This window comes from Triticum urartu, chromosome 7A, assembly GCF_056163025.1.
Source record: "Triticum urartu cultivar PI428250 chromosome 7A, HENAU_Tu73, whole genome shotgun sequence".
NCBI classification, from domain to species: Eukaryota; Viridiplantae; Streptophyta; class Magnoliopsida; order Poales; family Poaceae; genus Triticum; species Triticum urartu.
In genome coordinates, this window is record NC_141879.1 from 6233962 (window position 1) to 6259437 (window position 25476).

The 25476-nt window shown below is 47.4% G+C and overlaps 1 protein-coding gene across 1 annotated transcript in view; it reads right to left on the minus strand.

The window, feature by feature from the left end:
* Positions 1 to 348: 348 nt before the first annotated feature.
* LOC147956770 (uncharacterized) overlaps positions 349 to 25476 on the minus strand; it is a 32388-nt gene continuing 7260 nt past the window's right edge. The window contains exon 3 of the mRNA XM_087531448.1: positions 349 to 679. Within this exon, the coding sequence (XP_087387574.1) occupies positions 349 to 679 (331 nt within the window). The remainder of the gene's footprint in view (positions 680 to 25476) is intronic.

A 25476-nucleotide genomic window follows, 5' to 3' on the forward strand; every position in this document is an offset into this window, starting at 1 on the left:
CTCCGTTTTCTGATCCAGAGTGTATCGATAGGGTCTGATATTAACTGGCTTGGTCCCTTCCAACAGCAGAATTTTGTGATCCCATATTCTATGTTTAGGTAAAGTGGTGGGTTCAGCGAACACTTGCTGAAACTCTTCGAGAATTTCTGCCACTGCTGGATGCTGCTCCTCTTGCTCTCGACTGCCCACGGCATTCGTCATGCTGCATAAGACAACCACATGTGCAACTGCATGTTGCTCCTCCAGTTCTTGCAGCTGAGTCGCTGAGATCTGCTCGACTGGCTGTAACCGAGGCTGCACACCGATGAGCTCGATCCAGCGATCCTGATGCTGAAACTACAATCGCTTCTACTCCCAGTTGATCCACATCGGTCCATAGCACTGCAGCCAATCCATGCCCACCACCACATCGTAACAGCCTAATGATAGCACCCGGAGGTCAGTTTCGAACACCTGCCCTTGCGTTTCCCACGAGCATCGAGGGATCATACTGTCACATTGAAGAATTCCCCCATCGGCGATCTTGACAGACGAACAGTTAGTCTTCTCCACTCGATGAGGCATTTCTGCAGCCACTGCTTCACTCACAAAACTGTGAGAACTGCCAGAATCTACCAGGACCAAGACTTCCTTAGAATCAATCATCCCCACAAACCGAACTGTATGTGGTGTAGTCTGCTGTCGGTGTGAAAACCGGCGGATCTCGGGTAGGGGGTCCCGAACTGTGCGTCTAGGCGGATGGTAACAGGAGACAAGGGACACAGTGTTTTACCCAGGTTTGGGCCCTCTTGATGGAGGTAAAACCCTACGTCCTGCTTGATTAATATTGATGATACGGGTAGTACAAGAGTAGATCTACCACGAGATCAAGGAGGCTAAACCCTAGAAGCTAGCCTATGTGTGATTGTTGTATGTTGAGGTTGTCCTACGGACTAAAAACCCTTCGGTTTATATAGACACCGAGAGGGTTAGGGTTACACAAAGTCGGTTACAATGGTAGGATATCTGAATATCCGCATCGCCAAGCTTGCCTTCCACGCCAAGGAAAGTCCCTTCCGGACACGGGACGGAGTCTTCAATCTTGTACCTTCATAGTCCTGGAGTCCGGCTGAAGGTATAGTCCGGCCATCCGGACACCCCCTAATCCAGGACTCCCTCAATAGCCCCCGAACCAGGCTTCAATGACGACGAGTCTGGCGCGCAGATTGTCTTCGGCATTGCAAGGCGGGTTCCTCCTCCAGATTCTGTGTACCTGTTGAATAATGAACTGTTTTTGTAAATGCAGCGCTCCTTGGCTTCTACACCCAATAATAGCCGTCTTCCACGTGTCAAACGAATACGAAAAGTCTGGGTGTTTTTACATTCACACTCCTAGCCGCGTAAATGAGCCGCCTATTTAAGGAGATGGGGATTTAGATCCAAACCACACCTTCTCCCCTCCGCGAGTAGTCACCAGAGCGCATCCAGCAAAGGTCCATTCCACCATGGCCGGCCGTCGCAGCTCCTCCTCTCGCCCCTCCAGTTCTAAGCCTGGAGACTGGGAGAGGTGCTCCATCCCGCATAGCGAGCTAGTATCACTTCAGACCAAGGGATTCCTCCCTCCGGCCTATATGGTCCCGGTTCGAGCCGGACTCGCCACCTATAATGGCGGAGAGCAGGCGAAGAGCGCCCCCAATCCCTCCAAAGGAGAGCGGGTATGCCTTGTCTGTTATCTAATAAGAGGACTGGGATTTCCAATCCATCCATTTCTTCGAGGGCTTCTGGAGTTTTATGGCCTCTAGCTACACAACCTGACGCCTGCCTCTATACTACATATCGCGGGCTTTGTTGCCCTTTGCGAGCTTTTCTTGGGCGTTGAGGCTCATTTCGCGCTGTGGAAGAGGTTATTCTGCCTGGTGCCCCGTTCTCAAGAGGGGTCAATATATCAAGTGGGCGGAGCCGAAGTGTGGCGCATCGCCGGGACCGGATATCTATCCGGAACCCCAAAGAAGGCATCCGAGGACTGGCCTTCGGAATGGTTCTATATAGAGGATGTCCCGCTGCCAGATCCTGTCCGGATTGGCCTCCCTGAGTTCAGCAGTGCTCCCCTAAAGAAGCGCCTAAGCTGGCGTCCACGGAGCTCTAAGAGAGAAAGTGATAGGGACGTCCTTTACCTGATGGGCCGGATAAGATTATTAGCTTATTCCGGACTAACCATGATTGGAGTCATGGCCGCATGCATCATGCGGGGGGTGCAACCACTACAGTATAGAGGTCACCCCATGTGGGACTTTAACGGGGAGGATGACGCCACCCGTGACGGCCGTAAGGGGCCAGACTCGGCTGCCGCTCTAGTAAAGATCTTGTCTGCTTTGTACAAGGGAGAAGAGGAGGAATTCCTCCGCGTCAACCCACAGGGTTGATTTACTATGTACAATCCTCCAAGTTGGGTAAACGGACAATTTCACTTGCCCATACGTTTTATATTCCCATGATTAAATATGTAGTCTAATGACTTCGAAGTAGGAACTGCGTCAGGAAGTAAAGGACATAAACAGCCCGCCTCCACAGCCCGAGGATCTGGAACGGGCCCTCGATCCGGCCTCCGAAGAGGATCCGGACTTGTCTGTGGAGCTGATTGATGGGGTGTTCCATCAACTGAGTAAGGATGAAGCCTTGGTGGCCATTACGGCCGATTACCCGGGGTTAATCCCGGCCTCCCAGGTAACTGAGACTGGAGTCCCAGTATTTTTGAAAAGGGATCCACCCGCACATGTTTCCAGTTTCCTGACAACAACCGTATTTTGCAGGGGAGGTTCTTGAGACGGGAGGCCGAGCCTGCAGCGGCTAACCAACGAGGGGCTGCAGGGCCCCGCGGAACGAAAAGAAGTGCTGTCCGGACTGAGGCGCCGGCGCCAAGGTATAGTACGCCTTTTTATTCCAGGTGTTATCCCCTCAGGGCATATTAACACTCGTGCTCTTGTCAGGACAAAAAGAACTCGCCGGACTATATCCGGAGAGGCTGCCCATCGTGCCTCCACTAGCCAGGCTCCAGAGCCTGGTCCGGAGGCAGAAGCGAACACGGGGCGCGTGCCGAACGCTCCTCCGACAGAGGATGCGGACAGGCTGTCCGTCACAAATTCCGAGGTGGAGAGTGCCATGAACCACAGGCGTCGCCGGATAGTTCTTCGCGACGCTTGTTTCTCCCAAGAGGCATTGGACGCCTTCAATTCGGGAGATGCGTATCTCCGTGCCGCTCAGGATGGTCTAGCCAGAGCCACAGTGCAATATGTAGAAGACATACGGGTAAGAAATTTTAATGGTTATATATATCAGTAGCCCCCGAGACTTGAAACAATTAGAATAACTGATTTAAGGATTATGTAACATGCAGGTTCTTTCAGAGAAGAATACCCAACTGTCCCAGGAGCTGAAAGAGTGCAAAGCCCAACTTGAGGCCGCACTAGCCGCGACAGGGGAGCCCAAGGAGACCCCTTCTGGTAATATATGCTTCAAAAAGATAAGTATTATGCGGCGTATGTGCAAATCTGACAAATGAAATTGTAGATGGCGCCGGATTAGATCCGGAAAAGCAACAACTCCTACGGCAGTTAAAGGCTGGTGAGAGCGTGCTGACAGAGGTGAGGCAGGAGAAGAATGACCTCCAAGATGCCAACACCAAGCTGGATGTTGAACTTAAAGATGTTCGTTCCCAGCTGTCGGACTCCACTAAGGAGAATCAGCGGCTTCGATGCGGCATATTTAGTAAGTGCTTAAACGAACTTTGAAAAAAGAGTTCAGCGAGGAAGTCGACTAACAGAGTTATGTCTGTAGGTATGCTAACAGGTCGTCCTGCAGAGGAGATGCCCGGTTCTACGGGTGACCTTCTTCCCGAGCTCTCGCAATTGCACGAGCGAGTTCGGCAGGCGATGCGAGGCGTTGCCCAAGCCTTATGGCCTTCCCACTCCCTGCCCGAGGGCCTTGGAGAGCTTGCAGAGAAGCTGAAGGGAGCTCGGCGGCGCTTCCGGTTGTGGAAGATATCGGCCTGCCGTCAAGGCGCTAGGGAGGCCTGGGCCATGGTGAAGACGCGGTACACAAAGTCTGACCCAAACCACATGGCCGAGGTCGGACCTGTGGGGCCCGATGGGAAGGAGATCCCTGTAAGCTCAGTGTACGGCCAAGTAGAATTGGCCGCAAAGTATTCCCAGCAGGACTGTAAGTTAGACAGCCTGTTGGATGGTATTGAAGAGGAATACAATCAGTCATAATGACTATGTAATTTCAATTGACATGTGTAATGCCTTCTAGCCAGATTGTAGATCGTTTGTCGTTGCCGACCTTTTCGCTTCGACCTCGGGACCTGATGGTTCGGAGTGTGTCCGAATACCCTTGCGGTTACATAAGAACCGGGGTATGCATGGAGACCAGGCGTAGGGGTCATTAGTGCTTTATCAGACAAGTGCCCAACTAGTTATGTTATATTACATGGTTAGTAACACTACAGGAATCAGCTATTTTGCCGTCTGCCACGGCGGATGGCAAAGGCCTTTGCCGTCAGCCGCGGACGGCAAAAGGCTCCGGCAAAGTAGGCTACGGTAAACAGCTACTTTGCCGTCTGCTTCCTGGCGGCTGACGGCAAAGGCCCTTTGCCGTCTGCGGCGGACGGCAAAGAGAGCGGACGGCAATAATTGCGCTGTCAGTCCGTTAAGTGGCTAACGGCAGGCCTTTGCCGTCCGCCGCTGACGGCAAAATTTCTAGTGTCTTTGCCGTCCGCCGTATGATGTCATCTACACGTCACTACATGGCAGGTTCTTTGCCGTCTGCCACTGATGGCAAAGTGCAAGTTCTTTGCCGTCTGCCACTGATGGCAAAGTCTTTGCCGTCTGCCACTGTAGGCAAACTGACCAAATGGGTCAGCTCCCAGGAAGCACAGCTGGATGCCACGTGTCTTCTTTGCCGTCCGCGGCAGACGGCAAAGAGCCCGTTGCCGTCGGTGGCAGACGGCAAAGAGCCTGCATATTGGCTCTTTTATCTGTTTTTTATTAAATCCAACAATTTTCATCACAAATATATATGCCATATATAGATATATTTCAAAAGGCCATTACAGAGCAAACATATAAGATATCCAACACATAACTTCATCATCCAACCATATATATTACATGCATAGTTCCATCATACATAACAAGTTCAACATAGAGGCATCCAACCATATATATTACAATAGTTTCATCCAATGATACATGCATAGTTCAACGATACAAAAGAAACAGAGAAAGGGATAAGGAGCACTCCATCTATGCAAGCTTTCGTCAAGTGAATGAAATCTGCAAAATGAAAAATAAGAAAGTTAGAACAAGAAGAGTAGAACAAGAAGAAGAGTAGAACAAGAAGAAGACTAGAACAAGAAGAGTATGTCATTTATGAGCTACCTTACGTGAAATGGATCATATATGAGCTAACTAAGTTGAAATGGGTCGTTTATGAGCTAGCTAAGGTGAAATGGATCATTTATGAGCTAACTTAGTTGAAATGGGTCGTTTATGAGCTAACTAAGGTCAAATGGATCGTTTTTTAGGTAACTAAGGTGAAATGGATCATTTTTAGCTAACTTAGGTGAAATGGATCATTTATGAGCTAACTTAGTTGAAATGGATCGTTTTTGAGCTAACTTAGGTGAAATGGATCATTTATGAGCTAATTTAGTTGAAATGGATCTTTTTGAGCTAACTTAGGTGAAATGGATCATATAAGAGCTAATTTAGGTGAAATGGATTGTTTTTTAGCTAACTTTGTGAAATGGATCGTTTATGAGCTAAATTACTTGAAATGGATCGTTTATGAGATAACCTAGGTAAGATGGGTCATTTTGGAGTTAACCTAGGTGAAATGGGTCATTTTAAAGCTAACGTAGGTAAAATGGATCATTTAGGAGCTAATCTAGGTACAATGGGTCATTTTTTAGCTAACTTGGATGAACTGGATCATTTATAAGCTAACCTAGGTAAAATGGGTCATTTTAGAGCTAACTTAGGTAAAATGGATCGTCTATGAGCTAACTAAGCTAATTATGCAATTTTTGACATAAGTAAGCTAAGTACAGATCGTTTTAGAGCTAACTTAGGTAAAATGGATGGTTTTGGAGGTCAGTAAGCTTATTAAGTCATTTTGGAGGAGAAGAAGCTAAGTCTAGGTCATTATGGTAAGCATTGGAGGAAATAAAGCTAAGTCTAGGTCTTTATGCATGTGTTAAGCAAAACACTAGATAAACTTACCAAGATCTAAGAGGTGTAGGAGCGGGGTGGCTCGTGTCGGTAGCTGGAGAAGGATCGTGCGATGCTTGTCTGGAGTTACGCTGCACCAAAGATCATTTCCAATGTCTTGTTAGCATGATGACACTCAAATGTTAAGACTAGCAAGTAATGTCCATTCAAATAAAACTCACCGTGGTCCCAGGAGCAATCACTGGCATCGGCGGAGCGGTCTGACCTGTCTTCTCGCACACAGACTGCACATTTGGTTTTGACGACTCAGTCATACTAGTTAGTAATGAGACAAACACTACATGAATGTTTTGGCTAATCTGCAGAAGAAACTTACCACAAGGAGCTCGTACATGGCCCTTGCCTGCATGTCATTCCGTGCCCTCTCCTCCTCCATCATCTTTGTCGTCCTCTCCTCCAACTCCCGCTGCCTCTCCGCCGCCTCCGCCAGAAGTTTCTCCGTTCTATCTCTCTCACTCTGTATAGCAGCCTGCAACACCACTCACATGACCATTTGTAATCATTGATGGAAGCGCACACAATGTAATGGAGAAAGATAGCTGAGTACGTATAACTAACCTTGAAGGCGAGTTGGACTGGCCGTTCACGAGGCCTTATCTCAGGAGCGGAGCTCGACTGGCGCGCCTTGATCTCCGGGAGAGTGCTAGGACAACGGATAAGTCCATCTCCAATGGCTATGGAGCCATGGGACCTCCCGCCACCAGATATCATCACCAGCTCTGGATCAATGGGACCCTGGCTCGGGTTAAAGTCCTCCCCTTTCCTCGCCTTCCCCTCATCTCTATATCTCACGAGCTTGTTGTGGGAGGAGATGTTGGTGAAGTTGTTTGCATCATCGAGGTCAGACTGAGAGAAAGCCTTGACTTTCTTGAAAGAGGCAGTGTGGGCCATGGCATATAGGTCGTACACCTCTGGCACCTTATCCGCCTTATTGTAGCGTGCCTGAAAGGGAGAAACAATGAAAATTAGTAATTAAAGGGCTCAAGCTAGCATGATGAATGAATTGCATGAATCATGAAGCAAACCACATACCCAGTTGCGCCCGAACTGATATAAGTTGGAGCTGCCTTGATGGTGTGGCACACCTTCCATTTGGGCACGTTTGTCCTTGGCCTCGTTGTGGAGGGCTAACCATTGTTTTGAGCACCACTCATCGACCAACACCTCCCAACAATCCATCTGATCCGCACACCATCTCGGAGGCGCCTAAGTTAGCAAATAGAAACTTGAGCGCTACGGCTAAGAATTACTAAATGAAGGAACTTAAGTAGAGAAGGCCTTAAGAATTACCTTCATGTACTGCTCCTTACTCAGGAACTTATCGCGGCACGCCGGCTTGGTCTTCTTGATACCACGCAAGGCGTAGTAGTCTCGAACAGCCTGCACCAAGCCTCGTGTCGTAAGTTCTGGAGTAGGCGCTTGCAGACGTTCTCGATAACATGTGTCGCGTCCTCCTCGTATGGTGTGGTGTCGGGGTCAGGGTGTCGGGTCAGGCTCGAGGTCAGGGTGTCGGGTCAGGCTCGGGGGGTCGGGGTGTCGGGGTCGGGGTCGGGGTGTCGGGGTCGGAGTCGGGGTCGGGGTGTCGGGGTCGGGGTCTCGGGGTCGGGGTGTCGGGGTGCCGGGTCGGGGTCTTTTTTCCTTTTCTTCTTCTTCCTCTTCTTCCTTTTCTTCCTTTTCTTCCTTTTTTCCTTCTTCTTCTTCTTCTTCTTCTTCCTCCTTTCCTTTTTCCTCTTCTTCTTCTCCTCCTCTCCTGTTTTCTTCTTCTTCCTCCTCCTCTTCTTCTTTTTTCTTCTCCTCCTCCTCTTCTTCTTCTTCCTTTCCTTTTTCCTCTTCTTCTCCTCCTCTCCTGTTTTTTCTTCTTCTTCTTCCTCTTCTTCTTGTTTCTTCTCCTCCTCCTCTTCTTCTTCTTCCTTTCCTTTTTCCTCTTCTTCTTCTCCTCCTCTCCTGTTTTTTTCTTCTTCTTCTTTTTCTTTCATAAAACTGAACTAAACCTAAAACTAAACCTAAATCTAATCTAAACATAAACCTAGAACTAAAAAAACAGAAGAAAAAAAAGGAAAAAACTAAATCTAAACCTAAAACTAAACTAAAACTAAACCTAAAACTAAAACTAAACCTAAAACTAAAACTAAATCTAAACTAAACATAAACCTAAAACTAAAAAAACAGAAAAAAAAAAGGAGAGGTAGAGCTCACCTGGGCCGGTGGAGGAGGTGGCCAGTGGAGGAGGGGGCGGGGCGGCCTAGGGCGGCGGCGCCGGTCCCAGGGCGGTGGGGCGCGGGGGGGCCGGGGCGCGGCGGGGGGCGACGGGGCGGGCGGCCGGTGGAGCGACGGCGCCCGGGGCGGTGGGGCGCCGGGGGGCCGGATCGCCAGGGGGCCTGGGCGCGACGGCGCCGAGACGGGGCGGGGGCCGGGGCGACGGGGCGGGGGGGCGACCGGGCGGCGGCGAGTGGTGGGGGCGGCGGCGCGCGTGTGTGGGAGGGAAACAGAGAGAGAGGGGGGTGGGGCGCGCCGGCCGTTAGATATGTTTAATCTTTGCCGCCCGCCACCTTTGCCGTCCACTAATGTGCGCTTTGCCGTCCGCTAGCGGACGGCAAAGAGGGGGGCCGTTAAGTATTTTTAACCATCTCCTCAGTGGGGCCCCCTCCCTCTTTGCCGTCTGCTAGCGGACGGCAAAGATTTTTTGCCGTCAGCTAGCAGACGGCAAAGAACAGGCTGATGGCAAAGGCTTTCTTTGCCATCAGCCTATTCTTTGCCGTCTGCTTTCAGGTAGCTGATGGCAAAGAGCTTCTTTGCCGTCCGCTAGCTGACGGCAAAGAGCTGGCAGATGGCAAAGTAGCTGATTCCAGTAGTGTAAGAAACATCTTCCAGAGAGAATAGTTCCGTTAGGGGTTCCTTTCTCTGGGAGGCATGCCCTAAAGTGCATGTCCGGACTACGAACGCAGAAAAATCATCTGGGGGCATATAAATAAGTAAAAAAGGTCATCTTTAGTTCACCGACCGAATATTCCCTTAAGAACGCTAGCTTTCGGCTTCACCCAGTCTGAGGTACACATCCGGCTGACCCGGCAGTAACAATCGCAGAGGTGCTCCCTTTACCGCCTAGCCGAACAATCGGGAACGTAGGGGTAAGCACAGGAGCCAGGCAACCCAGCTTGGCCAAAACTTAAGTCATATCGATGCATATAATGGTGAAGAAAAGGTACATGTGGAAGTTTGACACATGTGTTGGGCATGAAGCCCGTATAAATAAGCTTCTGTTTAAAGAAGCCCCCAGGTTTAGTGAGCGCGGGTAGCGCGTCACTTGATGAGCCTTTAAGGGCTATAATAGAAAAGAGGGGAAGGAGAGAAATATAAGACAGAAAATGTAAAAAATGGACAGAGGAAGGGGACGAACACAGAGTCCGGCGCTAGGCGTAGAATCTTCAGAGACGGGCTGCGTTCCATGGGTTCGGCTCGAGTCGGTTATCCGATGCATCTCGCAGGCGGTACGCTCCACCAGTCAGGACTTGGTCAATTATGAAGGGACCTTCCCACTTGGGCTTGAGTTTGTCCTTTTTCTTGTCCGGTAGGCGTAGAACTAATTCGCCAACATTGTAGTTTTTGGCTCGCACTTCTCTGCTGCTTTCATATCTTCGAGCCTGCTATTGATAGAATGCGGAACGGGCTTTTGCCACGTCACGCTCCTCCTCCAAGGCGTCCAAACTGTCCTGCCGATCGAGCTCAGCTTCTCTTTATTCGTACATGCGCACTCGAGGTGAGTCATGAATTATGTCGCAGGGCAAGACTGCCTCTGTGCCGTACACCATAAAAAATGGTGTGTATCCGGTGGTGCGATTTGGCGTGGTCCGCAGCCCCCAGAGTACGGAGTCTAGCTCCTCTACCCAGTGCGTGTTAGATTCCTTAAGGGACCGCACTAATCTGGGTTTGATGCCGCTCATGATAAGACCATTTGCATGCTCGACCTGACCGTTAGTTTGTGGGTGATAGACGGAAGCGTAATCGAGCTTGATGCCCATGTTTTTGCACCAGAGTTTTACCTCATCGGCCGTAAAGTTCGTGCCGTTATCAGTGATGATGCTGTGGGGGACACCATAACGGTGTACGACCCCGGATATGAAGTCTATCACCGGTCCGGATTCGGCCGTCTTAACAGGCTTGGCTTCGATCCATTTGGTGAACTTGTCCACCATGACCAGTAAGTATTTTTTCTTGTTGGTTCCGCCTTTAAGGGGTCCAACCATGTCAAGCCCCCAGACCGCGAAGGGCCAGGTGATGGGGATAGTTTGGAGGGCGGTGGGTGGCATATGGCTTTGGTTTGCAAAAAGCTGGCAACCAACGCATCGTTGGACTATGTCCTGAGCGTCTGCCCGGGCCATCGGCCAATAAAAGCCTGTACAGAAAGCCTTGCTAACAAGGGACCGGGCAGCAGTGTGATGACCACCGAGTCCGGCATGAATTTCAGCCAGCAAGTTCCGCCCTTCCTCTTTGGAGATGCACCTTTGAAGGACTCCGGTAGTGCTTTTCTTATAAAGCTCTCCCTCATGGACTTTATAGGATTTAGATCGCCGCACTATGCAGCGTGCCTCGTTTTGGTCCTCGGGGAGTTCCTACCTAGTAAGGTAGGCTAGGAATGGTTCTGTCCACGGGGTGATGACGGCCATTATTGGCTGAAGGTGTAATTTCATTGGCAGAGCCTCCAATTATGTCAGATTGTTCAGCGTCGAGAAGTGCGGTTGGGTCCGGGCTGTTATTTATGGGTTCCCCTTCCCATCATACGGATGGCTTGAACAGCCTTTCCAAAAAGATGTTGGGGGGGGGGGGGACTGCATCGCGTTTTGTGCCGATGCGTGCCAGGACATCCGCCGCCTGATTGTTTTCTCGGGCTATATGGTGAAACTCCAGCCCTTCGAACCGAACTGACATTTTTAAGACGGCGTTGCGGTAAGCTGCCATTTTTGGATCCTTGGCATCGAAATCTCCATTTATTTGGGATATCGCGAGATTCGAGTCTCGCACACCTCTAGGCGTTGAATGCCCATGGATACTGCCATCCGGAGACCATGTAAAAGGGCCTCGTATTCGGCTGCATTGTTGGAGTCTGTGTACATAATCTGGAGTACATATTGAACTATGTCTCTTGTGGGGGACGTCAAGACGACGCCAGCCCCTAGTCCGGCCAACATTTTGGAGCCATCGAAATGCATGATCCAGTTTGAGTATGTGCCGTACTCTTTAGGGAGTTAGGCCTCCGTCCATTCTGCGACGAAGTCGGCCAAAACTTGCGACTTAATAGCTCGTTGTGGCTTATAAGTTATGTCGAACGGGAGGAGCTCGATGGCCCATTTTGCAATCCGGCCCGTTGCGTCGCGGTTGTTTATAATATCATTGAGTGGTACTTCCGAGGCTACTGTTATCGAACACTCTTGAAAGTAGTGTCGTAGCTTCCGGGATGCCATGAATACCGCGTATGCAATCTTTTCATAATGCGGGTACCGTGATTTGCATGGAGTGAGGACAGTGGACACATAGTAGACCGGCCTTTCAAGGGGGAATTTTTGTCCGTCCGTTTCCTGCTCGATGACGAGCACTGTGCTTACAACCTGATGGGTTGCTGCAATGTACAATAGCATTGGTTCGCCGATGTTTGGCGCGGCCAGGACTGGGTTTGTTGCCAATATGGCTTTTATTTCATCGAGTCCGGCCGTGGTGGCATCCATCCACTCGAAGTGTTCGGTGCGCCGAATGAGGCGATAAAGGGGTAGTGCCTTTTCTCCCAAGCGGGAGATGAAGCGGCTTAGAGCCGCCACGCATCCGGTTAATTTTTGTATTTGTTTGAGGTCCTTTGGGATATCCAATTGTGACAAAGCTAGGATCTTGGCTGGATTTGCTTCGATTCCTCTACCGGATACAATGAAGCCCAAGAGCTTTCCGGCTGGAACGCCAAAAACGCATTTTTCCGGGTTGAGCTTGATGTCATATGTTCAGAGGTTATCAAATGTGAGCCTCAAGTCGTCTACTAGAGATTCGACATGTCTTGTTTTGACGACCACATCATCCACGTACGCCTCCACTGTTTTGCCGATCTAGTTTGCCAGACATGTCTGAATCATGCGCTGGTATGTTGCGTCGGCGTTTTTGAGCCCGAAGGGCATTGTGTTGAAGCAGAATGGGCCGTATGGTGTGATGAATGCCGTTGTGGCTTGGTCTGATTCTGCCATCTTGATTTGATGGTAGCCGGAGTATGCGTCAAGGAAACACAATGAATCGTGTCCTGCGGTGGCATCAATAATTTGATCGATGCGGGGGAGGGGGAAGGGATCCTTTGGGCAAGCCTTGTTAAGGTCTTTAAAATCAACGCACAGGCGCCAGGATTTGTCCTTTTTTGGTACCATCACCAGGTTTGCTAGCCAGTCCGGATGTTTTATATCTCTGATGAATCTGGCCTCCAATATCTTGGCTAGCTCCTCTCCCATGGCCTGTCTCTTGGGTTCGGAAAAACGCCAAAGAGCTTGTTTGACAGGTTTGAATCCTTTTAGGATATTTAAGCTGTGTTCAGCTAGCCTGCGTGGGATTCCTGGCATGTCTGAAGGGTGCCAGGCGAAGATGTCCCAATTTTCACGTAGAAATTATCGTAGTGCGGTGTCTACATCAGGGTTTAATTGTGCCCCGATGGAAGCTGTTTTATTAGGGTCCGTTGGATGGACCTGGAATTTGACTATTTCGTCCGCTGGTTTAAAGGATGTGGACTTGGATCTCTTATCGAGTATCACATCGTCCCTGTTAACCGTGGAGCGCAGCGCAGTCAGTTCCTCAGCCGCTAGGGCTTCGGATAGTGCCTCAAGGGCCAATGCGGCTATCTTGTTTTTGGCACGGAGCGCTATGTCCGGATCACTAGCGAGAGTGATAATTCCGTTCAGCCCGGGCATCTTGAGCTTCATATACCCGTAATGGGGTATTGCTTGGAAGATTGTAAATGCTTCCCGCCCTAGTAGAGCATGGTATCCGCTATTGAATGGGGCCACCTGGAACGTGACCTCTTCGGACCTATAATTATCTGGCGTGCCGAACACCACATCTAGTGTGATTTTTCCTGTACAGCGCGCTTCCCGACTGGGGATTATTCCTCTAAAGGTGGTGCTGCTTTGCTCGATGCGGTTCCAGTCTATTTCCATTTTTTGAAGGGTTTCCTCATAAATGAGGTTCAATCCGCTGCCTCCATCCATGAGTACCTTGGTGAGGCGAAAGCCGTCCACTATTGGACTGAGGACCAATGCGGCTGGTGCCCGGGCTGTTCAGAATTTAGGTTCATCACTGGCATTGAAAGTAATAGCCGTGTCACTCCATGGATTTATTGTTGCTACTTGATAGACTTCGGCAAGGCTGCGGAGTGTTCTTTTTCGCATATTATTTGATGCGAAAGTCTCGAAGACTGTGAGAACTGTACTGGTGTCCCTGGGGTGGCTTTCTTCGGCCTCCGAAATTAGGAGGTCTTCGCCAATTTTGGCCACCTGCTGGAGTATCCAACATGCTCTAAGGCTGTGAGTTGGCATGGCGTCCTCTGTACTATGAATTTTGCAGGGTCCATTAAGCCATCCTTCCTGTACGGTTCCATGCCCTGTAGAGGGTTTTGGTTTTTTGGTGTTTAACCCGGGTGTCTGACGATGATGCACCTTTTTATTTCGGACGGGGTTGCTATTCAGGGCCGGATTGTCCCAAAATTTTATTTCGGTTTTCTAGGCGCTTTCCATCGCACAGTACTTTCATACTATGGACGCCAAGTCAGCGAAGCGTGTAATATCACGATGAATTATGGCGTTGAGGATTCCCCTGTCCATGCAATTATTGCAGAATATTGAGATTGCGTCTTCCTCGCGGTAGTCCTTTATCCTGTTCATAACCAGGAGGAATCTGGCCCAGTAATGATGTACTGTTTCTTCGGGCTTTTGACTGATTTGGGATAGGTCACTTATGTTCGGGTGGGTGGGTGGAATTAAATCCGAAACCTCACCCAATCTAAGACTCAGAGGCCAAGGAGTTTCCGAACTCTGAAGTTTGGTTTCTTGGATGTTGTCCAATGAATCTAGCCCGTTGCCTGATTCTAAGTTCAGGTCTTGAGTTACATCCTCCCCTCCGCGGGTATCCGGCTTGGAGGGATCGGGAATCCGGACGTAGCTAGTCCTTAAGATAGATGAAGGGTCGCCGCACTGCGCCTCTACCACGGCAACGTGATGGCTGACTTGGGGAGAGTTAATTTCTCTTAGATCGGGTTTAAGCCCAACCTGGTCGTAATCCGTAGTGACCCCCAAGGCGGCGATGCGATCCAAGAGCTCGTTTACATAAGAGAGCTCCATTGGATCTAGCTGCTCGACGAGTTCCGAGCTGACGTGAAGATTGCTTTTGATGACCCGAGAGGTCACCGTCGGCGCAACAGCCGAACAGGTGGTCATAAGAAAACCACCTAGCCGGAGAGTTTGGCCGACAGCCAAAGCTCCCTTAGCAACAGCGCCGTCTTTAAAGACGGGAGGAGGCATCCTTCCTGATTGCGACGGCACAGAGGAACTCTCAATGAAAGCACCAATGTCGGTGTCAAAACCGGCGGATCTCGGCTAGGGGGTCCCGAACTGTGCGTTTAGGCGGATGGTAATAGGAGACAAGGGACACAGTGTTTTACCCAGGTTCGGGCCCTCTTGATGGAGGTAAAACCCTACGTTCTGCTTGATTAATATTGATGATATGGGTAGTACAAGAGTAGATCTACCACGAGATCAAGGAGGCTAAACCCTAGAAGCTAGCCTATGGTATGATTGTTGTATGTTGAGGTTGTCCTACGGACTAAAAACCCTCCGGTTTATATAGACACCGGAGAGGGTTAGGGTTACACAAAGTCGGTTACAATGGTAGGAGATCTGAATATCCGCATCGCCAAGCTTGCCTTCCACGCCAAGGAAAGTCCCTTCCGGACACGGGACGGAGTCTTCAATCTTGTACCTTCATAGTCCTGGAGTCCGGCTGAAGGTATAGTCCGGCCATCCGGACACCCCCTAATCCAGGACTCCCTCATCTGCCCTGTAGTGGCTAGTTTTGAAATGGACATGAGTATCTCATCATCAGATTCTGCCTCCGGTTGCTCTTGGTAGTGGTGGTCTGCTTGCAGGAGATCCAGCAATTCTTCCACTACAAGCAATTGGACCGTGGCGGCACACTGGTGGCCTTGGCCCCAGCGCTCCCCACATTTGAAGCACAAGCCCCGTGCGCGACGATAATTGCAGAGCGCGGCGACTCAATCTTCTCCCGCCCGCGGATGATCTGGTGGGTTGGCCGCATCAATGCCGCGCCTGTCTTCATCCGCTGCTGGCGCTCCTGGCACTGCAGCCCTTGCTTTTTGTTATTCCATAGGGGTATGGATTGAAGTAATCACTAATCTAGGAAAGATGGATCTTTAGCTAGAAAAACAAAAAGCCAATACGCCATGTATCAAAACAATAGGGATAGGGGTAGTTGTATACCACCTACGAATAGGAAGATCCTGGGTTTTGTAAGAAAACTACGAATAGGAAGATCCTGGGTTTTGTAAGAAGTCCAATTTCATCAATTCTAAGCACGGTAATGGCAGTGCTCCTATCCAATGGCCGGGGATCTATTCGATTTCTCAATTTGCTAATTCCGATAAGCTTAGGTTGTTATTTCATCGTCTTGCGCTAAAAAGGCACACTCCTATTATGCTAACAAAGGGACGGATAACGGCAAAGCGGAACAGCAATAGCGAAAGCAGGTACAGTAACGGCGCAATCCCTAAAAAAAGAATCAAAATAGAGAAATTTAGAGCGTTGCGAATTTCCTTCTTTTGATAATGCTACCCACATAGTCACGGCTCCTATCCGGTCACCGGGTTAAACAATTGATTCCTCTCAACGCATCCCCGCGGTAAAGAGCTAGTCGTATTCTTTTGATAATTCTCTAGTTGTATTCAAGCAAGAGTCCTCGGCATCCTACGAAAACAAGCGCTAGGAATATCAATAGCGTTAGCGTTAGCGTCCTGGCCTTTGCTTGGGGATTCCTCTATGGAATTCCAAACATGCCATTGCTTTGCCTTTGCTCGTCCCTTTGATTCAATCCTTCTTCTCCTCGAAAGCTACAACTAGAAAATATATTCTTCTTTGCCGGTGCAAACCCTTCTTTTGAATAACAACCATTGGCAAGACCAGCGAAATCCGAATACTAATCCGAGGAAAGCCCATCCCTACTTCCCTTTGCTGTTGTTCCTCGAAATCCTCTACTAGTCATTGGTTTCAAAGCAAAGGTATCCGGTATAGGGGGTCGTGGGCAGGTTAGTGTTTCATTTCGATAGGTGATAGTGGTATACCCAAACCATATGGTATAGGTCTTGGAAAGGAAAGTAAATCAAGTCCATCTTACAAGATTTCGTCACTTGCTTGGGCTTAAGCGGTACCAGTACTCGGAGAATAGTTCAATTCTATTTCTCCAATTGACACCCTTGTGTTGTCAAACTAATGAATCCCTCTCCACCCCTGCTCCGACAAAGCAATAAGCACTAGGGTATCCACCCACCCGCCAGTTCGAATAGCCGGTTTCCTCCCCTTCCGCTCAAGCTAAAGGTTCTGGGCTACGGCTTTCGGTTCCGTATTCCGATTCGTCTTCGGATAGCATTAGAAAATCCCTTTCATGCCTTGCCAATACAACTATTATTTTTCTTAGCCGAGGAGCCTTTGGAAGTACCGTTGTTGGATCGGATTGAGCCATTATAGGATCGGATAAAGATTCACTCTTTGCCAATGCCTGCTTCCTTGGTTTCCTACTTTCTGCATCGAAAGTGACTTTTTGGTCAGTATCGAGAACCACTTCTTCTCCTTTTTGAGGCGTAGATCGCCCGTCATCTGATTTGCTTCGTCAAAGCGGATAGCATTATGGAATTGATATATTCGTAGAAAAAGCACCCCTATTTAATAAGTCCTCAGAAATGATCTCATCCAGTACTTCTCTCAGCCTATTTGCCAAGACTTTGGAGCATAGCTTGTAAATGACATTGCACAAAGATATCGGCCTATACTGTGATATTTCTTGGGGATTCTACTGTCAGCAAGTGCACTATTATTTACTTCACCGCGTACTTAAAGAATTGTTGGTAGCAAAGAACAACACTTGATAGAAAGGATGCTAACCAAGCCTCTTCTATTTAAGCAAGGCTAAGCCAGAATAAGGGGTACAATAGGCTGGTGACCCTGACGATAGCACTAAGACTGCCTCGGGAATCTCCTCAATCGTTGAAGAGTGCCTCGGGAATTGAATAAAAGCACTGATATCCATATAATCCTACAATTATGCTCTATTCTCTTGAAGAGAAGACACTTGAACTTCAAAAGTGAAAGAAGCCCTCATACCCACTCCTCTTTCCCCACCAAACCAGCAAGTAGTAGGTTGGTGGGCCTCGGTATCTCTATTTGCTAAGATGGATACCTACACCACTCAATAGTTCCAATTCATTTTTTTTATCCCATAGGAAAGAACATGCTTCAAGCAATTTTGTCCTTTCCTCCGGAGTCATACGACGGTCTTCACAACCTTCCACCGGAGGCTTGTATCTGTTTTCCTCCTCCATCGCTTCTTTAATCATATTTTGGATATTCTTTAGGGGCAATTTAAACATGTTCGCATCCCGCGGGAAGCGAAAAGCCAGAAATAGAATTTCCTCAGGTTTATGAACCGAAAGGAGTTTATCTAGATTTGGTACCAAACCCGGGAAAAACCCTAAACGAGCTCTCAAAAAAGAGATATAAGCAGGGTCATAGGAATCCTGAGATTCCCCTCCCTCCGCTTTGGAGGTTCCGCTTCTTATATGGCTATGGCCAAAAGGAGAAAAGGATCCGGTGCGATGAGTCTCATCCGTGTAATATTTTGGAATTCCTCTTCCAACTCGTCCCGGAATGGGCGTTATGGCAAAGAACAAGAAGAAAAAGACAGAAGGAATTTGTCCAATAGTAACAAATGGTGCCTCCACAGGTTGACATCCGATCCAACCTAGTAGTAAGCAATCCGCCCAAAGCAACCAAAATATTCCTTGGTGAATCGGTCGAAAACTTGAACTACGCACATACATTTCTTTAAAAAAGGTAAAGCCAAGAGAGATATAAAAATTGGTGCTATTGCGGCTACACCTCCCGCTTTGTCAGGTATACTGCGAAGAATGGCATGGATCGGTAGGAAATACCATTCCGGCACAATATGAGGTGGGGTGGGCATCGTATTAGCAGGTATATAATCGTCGGGATGCCCCAAAACATTAGGAACAAAAAAAATCCAAATGGAAAAAAAGATAGCAGAAGCTACCCGACCTACAAGATCCTTTACATAAAAATAAGGGTAAGAAGCAATTTTATCCATCTCAGAATGTACACCCAATGGATTATTTGATCCATATTGATGCAATGCGGCCAGATGAAGAAGACTGGCGCCTACTAAAATAAGGGGGAGTAAATGATGGAGACTAAAAAAACGATTTAAGGTGGCATTGTCCACGGAGAAACCACCCCAAAGCCAAGTCACTATGGTATCTCCTACTACTGGTATGACGCTAGCTAAGCTTGTAATTACTGTTGCTCCCCAAAATCTCATCTGACCCCAAGGTGGTATGTATCCTATAAAAGCTGTCACAATCATTAATAGGAATATGACAACTCCGAGACACCGAACAAATTCCCTAGGACTGCTATAACTCGCATGATATAGACCACGAAAAATATGAAGGTGAACCACAATGAGAAACATACTTGCCCCATTAGCATGCATATAACAGAGCAACCAGCCCCCTTCAACATCTCTCATAATGTGTTCTACGCTATTGAAATCTAGATCCACATGAGGTGTGTGATGCATAGCTAAAAAAACGCCAGTCACTATCTGAATGACTAAACAAATACCTGCTAACGAACCGAACCCCCACCAATAACTAAGATTGCTCGGGGTTGGATAATCTATCAAATGCTGGTTAAGTGTGGAGTATATAGGTTGTTTAAGAAGAGAGAATCGTTGGTTCCTTATAGTCACTTCTCTTTTCTATCGTTACAACTCCTCTTCCCCCTTATTTACCCCCTTGCCTTGATGGAAATTGGCTTCGCTGCGCCCTGAATAATCAAAAAGCTGCATGAGAAGATTCATCCCATTTTGGCGAGAGGGAGGCAGCGAATCACCTGGGCTACGGATTTGTCAGTTAGTTGATTCTCGAAATAAGGTCATTCGGAAAAAAAACTGCTGCTTTCTCTGCCGGTTTCTTAAGGCTTCAAACGAACGACTAGTCATTAAGAAACCCATGAAATCCAAGTCTATTTTTGACCTTTCATGAAGAAGTTTTGCCTGCGCGCAAACTACCTAGCCCTTTTCAAAAGAACGTCGATTTCCATCTCAACAAAGAAAGAACTCAAAATAAGTGAAAGCAATATTGTCGTCCTATTACTCTTTTTTCCTTGTGGAGCTTTGGAAAGGAGAGAATTTGAATAAAGTAACTCTCGGAAACTCTTATTGGACGAGAGAGAGTCAATATGATATTGGCGTGGGTTCTACCAACTAAACGAATCCGTTTTGGATTGGATAAACAACGTATAATGATAGACGCTTCTTCGGCACACATGGAGACATACCTCCCATAGCTGACCCCTGAATTCAAGGATACTGCCGGCTTTGTTACTAACTGATAGAACCCCTTAATACAACGTTCTTTTTTCATAAATGTCATAAGGTAGGTAGACCCGGTCTTGCGCTCGTCCGGTTAAGTGGCACATTGTGCTAAGTGCTCGAACCGTTGGCTGATCTTAGCTGTATCGCCTCATACAAATTAGTTAAGCGAGAAAACAAACAGCTACATAGGAGCTCTATGGTGGACCACCAGCAGGAAGATGGAATGGCTTAGCGCATCCTGCGCCTACTGGACCTGACTTCGTAGGATACTCTGATAGACTAGTCGAATGGCAATGGCCTAGTGGTTGTATCTGCTTGCCGATTCCTATTAAGAATACGAGAGTGACAAATGAGATGGAGATCTTGGCTATCATCAAACCATCCTCCCTCCGCTTATCTCTTTCCTTTCTATATGATAAGTCTACTCGCGCCTCAAGGGCTGGTCATTCACGCTCTCCACTGCATGAACAGCATTCCCAACTAGATCTGTACGGCTTCCATTGTCTCCTTTTTGATTCCCGACTCTAGCTCACAGGTATCCATAAGAGCGACCAGCCCTGAATGCTTAAACCTATCAATCCTCTCCTAAATTTCTTTCTTTTTGTCGTTGGGCAAGGAGCAATCCATTCAGCACTTTCCGATGGGGACCAAAAGCCACTGGGCTACCAAGAAGTCGGATTCAGTTCAGTCCCGTTTTCAAGATCCGGTTCAGTGTTTGGGGATGGCTTGGTCCAAGCCCACATCCATAGTAGATGGACTTGAGCAGGCAAGTATGCCACCTACTGACATGATTGATTATGACAATTATGATATGGACTGGACGGTTGTGCAACCGATTGTACTGACTCGCTTACCCCCGAGAACACCTAAGACATGGGGGTTATTTACGCGAGTAAGCCTAGCAAGGACCAAGATCTCGATCTAGCCTAGTTGGGGCTTTAGAGTCACATGACCCAGTACCAAGAACGGGAGAACCAGTAACAATTGATACGGATTTCCAACCAACGGATCTTCTTACCTTTGGACCGGAACCTTTAGCTGTTTCCTACTCGGTCTACAGCTTGGTTTGAAATGAGGGAGCCATACCGTGTGGTTAAAGCAGAGTACCGTTTTGCAGTGGATAGGGCACTATCTCTATTCGTAGCAGCATTGCGTATTGCTCTCACTAGGAAAGGGGGACATAACCCCTACTATAGAGCAGGAATGGAAGGGAGTGAGCTTGGCTACTTCTCCCCCACACTTCTTTATTTCTCCGTGCCCCTATTTAGTTAGTACTTTCGAGTTAAGAGCGAGAAAACGAACTATTTCATTTAATAGAAAAAGTGCAACGGCTGTAGGGTGAAAAGGCCATGAGGATGGCTACGGCTTTGAAGCTCCTTTATCTACCATAGATAGAATGGAAGAGTTTTTTCTCACTGTTGTTTCTGATGTAGGAGTTGGGGATGGATTGATTGATTCAAGCTCTGGTGGTACTAATCATGTCTCTGGGAGTAAACCAACTAGAGCGGCAAGGGAACATGCAGTACTGGAGAGGGGATCTCATAGCAATACTGATTCAAGTAATTTCAGAGTTACCAAAGATGCAATTGGTTTATAAATATGTACTAGAAAATGGTAAACTAATAGTGACTATTCTCTGTGGATATCTGGTTGGACACCAAGCATTTTGACCCCTATTTGAATGCAGAGTCAGAGTATAGACAGCTAAACAATGTTGTAATATATTTCTCTACCAAATTAGAGTGCACAGTCATTTTTCTATTGATGTTCCCAGAAATTCAGTTCACTAGGGAACACCTTACAGGTTGGTCATGGGTATGGGTATGCGCCATACCCCTCAGTATGGAGTACATTGGGTCAGGATTGGATAGCAAGAGTTGTCGGTAGCCGGCATTAGGTAAAAGGAAAAGCTCTATAAAAGCGAAGAAATGAAATCGAAGGCCGATGGTAAAGCTGGGGCAGATTTTGAGTCGACCAGTTCGATGAGGGCAAGATTGGAAAGAGTGGTAGATGATATCAGGTACTCCGTATGAAGCGAGGCGTGTGAAAAGAAATAGCAACGGGAAGAAGATGATTTTAATTGTAAGGTATCTTTATCTCGAGACGAATCGCGCGAGATTCCAGATGATGCGGAGCAAAGCGGAACCAATTGTAAGGGCACAAGAGGAAAATAACTAGTTCTCTGAATTTTGCTCATGCGAACGAGAAGAGAATTGCGGAGGAGAATAGAGCTCAGCAGAATAAGGTGAGGGAAAAAATTATGATGGACTCTCAAATTGTGGTGACTACACTCAGGTAGGCCACGTCGCCTCAATACTGCTGCCCGTTGGATGCATCAAAATGGTTTCGCAGATCTCGCCTCGCACTCGCTTAGAGGTCGTGTCCTTTCTCTTCTCTTGCTCTTGCGGCGGACACAGTGATTCTTCGTTCTCTGGTTGATGGCTTTCAAAAGTCAATTCCAGAAAGATCCATTTGATCCCCATCAAAGTCTGCATTGAAACCCTTACACACTAATAGGCTTGATACTCGATCTATTTCACCGTACTTCTACTTCCTGACATTAAGAAAGTTTAAAACAAGGTCCTTCAAGAAGAAAGGAAGCACATGCTTGAGACCATTACGATTCCTGTTAGTGATGGTGCACTTGCTGCTAATGTTAGCTGTATTCAGTCTCTGAGTGGTCTACCTATTGCTGCATCATAACCGGCTGACTCCTCTATTGGTTGCTGCTGGTTTATACCTGCATTCCAATCCGGTTTGATTTAGAGAGAAATCTCAATCCAGCCTCAATATTTTGGATTGATCAGACCGCCTATTGTAGAAGAGATTTCTTGCTAAAAATAGTACCGCATTTGTGCTTAAGAAAAGGCTTTCTTGTCCGGGGTCTATATCCACTTTTAATACACCACGCACCCCACTACCAAAAACTTCTCTTTCAATTCTAAACAAAGAGAAAGCTCAGGCGGCTGCTCAACGAGGAGGTTCATGCTCGTTAACTTACACTTACTTTTAGCACTTCTCTACCAGTTCTCTCTCATCATGGGCCAAGCAGTTCTCTCTCATAGATAAGAATATCCTGCTCTTAGCACCGGTTTTCACTTCGTGTAGCAGCTTCTTCTTCTTTTGTCTACTCAAACACTTCATCCATGAGAACCAAGTTTTGATTAATGATATATTCAAAAAGTAAGAGCTACTCTATTAATCTACATACCTTGATTCCGGCCACCATGTTTTCTCTGAAGGGTGAAGGCAGATTCTCTGAACATAAAATAAGGGCGAAGGATACATACAATATGCCGGGTCTAAAGTGAAGTAGTACAGACACAGGAAATCAGAGAAAAACTTAGAGAGTCTCCATAATCTAGACTTCTCGGATTCTTAATCGGTGTCTATCTTACTAAGATACTTGTGCAGCTTAAGGTGCTGGTGCTCCAACCCGCTCTAAGAAGTATGACTGTGATTTGCCAATACCCAAATGGGTAGTGTACTGCTCGCTCCCCTTCTTCTTAATTCAGACTTGTTTGTGCACACAACCTTCCTATAACTTTCTGACCTGGATCCAACCAAAGAAGGAAGATGTATGGCCTCCCTCGAACAAAAGAAGGAAGTATGGGAGTTTACCGGTAGGCAATGACCACAGCCGAAGTAAAGTGCTCAGCTCAAAGAAAGAAGGTGGTGGGGGCTTCGAAGAGTGAATAAGTTTGTTCGCAGTAATGTGTAATCTCTTCAAATCGAGAGAAGAGGTGTAAAAAAGAAATGCTTTTAGGCAGGCTTACTTGCTTAGTATGTATTTTTTATACAATCAAAGACCAAGGTCGCACGGATAGCAATTCTGGACCATAGGCATAGCAGCACATAGGTATTCTCTCTTCTTTCTCAATTCAGGGAGGACACTATCTTAATTCTTGTGAAAAGGTAGAAGCAAGTGAAAGGGCAGCAGTATTATATGAGTTCTAAAAATAAGGGCGAAAAAAACTCATGTATGATAGTGGTCAAAAGCCTTCCATAGAAGGGAATAGCAACCTGACTAGAAATTCATAGCGGACTAGCGTATGAACGAGTTGGTCAAGCTATGAATGAAGGCTACTACTCTTCAGGAAGAAGGTACTAATAGCTCTCTCAGAGGTTCAGTCAAGCTCCTCACTCTTGGTCTGGCGGGGCATATTAGATATAGTAGTGGTGTTTTGAAAGCTTCTTATTTTTTCTAATACTATAGTAGGAGTAGGTCAGGTACAGCTTCTTATACTAGGGATGCTTTTTTGAATCATTGAAAAAGCTTTCAATAGTCTTAGTAAGTTTCAGAAAGGAGAATACCAAGGTTGAATCGAAGATAAAAGTCAAGAAGGTCACACCGCCGATGAGTTGTGTAGGAAAGATTACTTGTCAAGCTCTTGCGGAATTTGGACTTATTATTTGGACTTATGGCTCTGAGAAAAACCCTTTTCTAGATTAGGCTTTTAGATCTACGAATTACGAGAGAGATCTCCGAAAGTATAAGCGAGATGCTCTTACACCAGAAAGATAGTATAAGCTAGTTCTCACTAGTCGGGCCCTTACTCCTACTACTCACCAGCCGAGCCCTTGCTCCCATCTACTACTTCTTATTAAAGTTGCAAGTGCAGAGGGGAATTTCGCAAGCTAGGAGGAATAGAAAATCCTAACTAAGAAACAATCAATCAGTCCACTAAGTCTGTTAAGTAAGAGTTGTATGAAATACTCTGATTCAATGTACGAGTGACTCAATCCCAAAGGTCAATCCAGCCAGCCGATTTTCAACAACAAATGAGTTCACCATGGAAAGATAAAGTCTAATGACAGACACTGGTAATTCTCTCACTGGGCCAGCCACTAGAATCAGTCAATGAAAAAGCAAGCAAGGAGATGTCCTCACTGGACATTTATCCTATTTGTGAAATCCTTTCTATGTTTCTGAGACCCGGAAACCTGTCAAGTAAGTAGGGATTTCTTTCTCCCCATCCATGGTTTCTTTTACTTTTTTATAGGCGTCCGGCGCATGCATACAACCATTCCTTCTTTCCTCGGAACGTCAGGTCGGTCAGAAAGAAAGCGTGGTGTAGCTGGCATCAGCATCTCTTGTTAGGTTCGCACGCACAAGGGTGGTGGGTAGGTCTCTTTACGTGTCCCGCGAGGCTTTGATCTTTCCATGTATTGGCGCATAGAGATTTGACTGAGCAGTTGTATTTCTTTTATGCACATTTACTTATGTTGATAGAGGGAGTGGGATGAAAAACGCATAGTAGGAGATTGCCTACATACCACGTCTCGTAGGAGACCCAAACCTCGCATAAGGGTGGACCGAGTCGGGTGAGTAGGCTGGATTGCTAAGTTCTACCTCCGTTTGATCCTCTACCGGCTCTAGTGGTCATATAAAGGAACACAAGCGGGTAACCACTTAGGGAACTAGGACCCGGTATCTGCTGATTCCACTGGAGTGACTTACTCTCGGAGGGAGCACCGGTTCTTGAATCCGTTAGTAGTACACGTAGGCGCGCGAGCA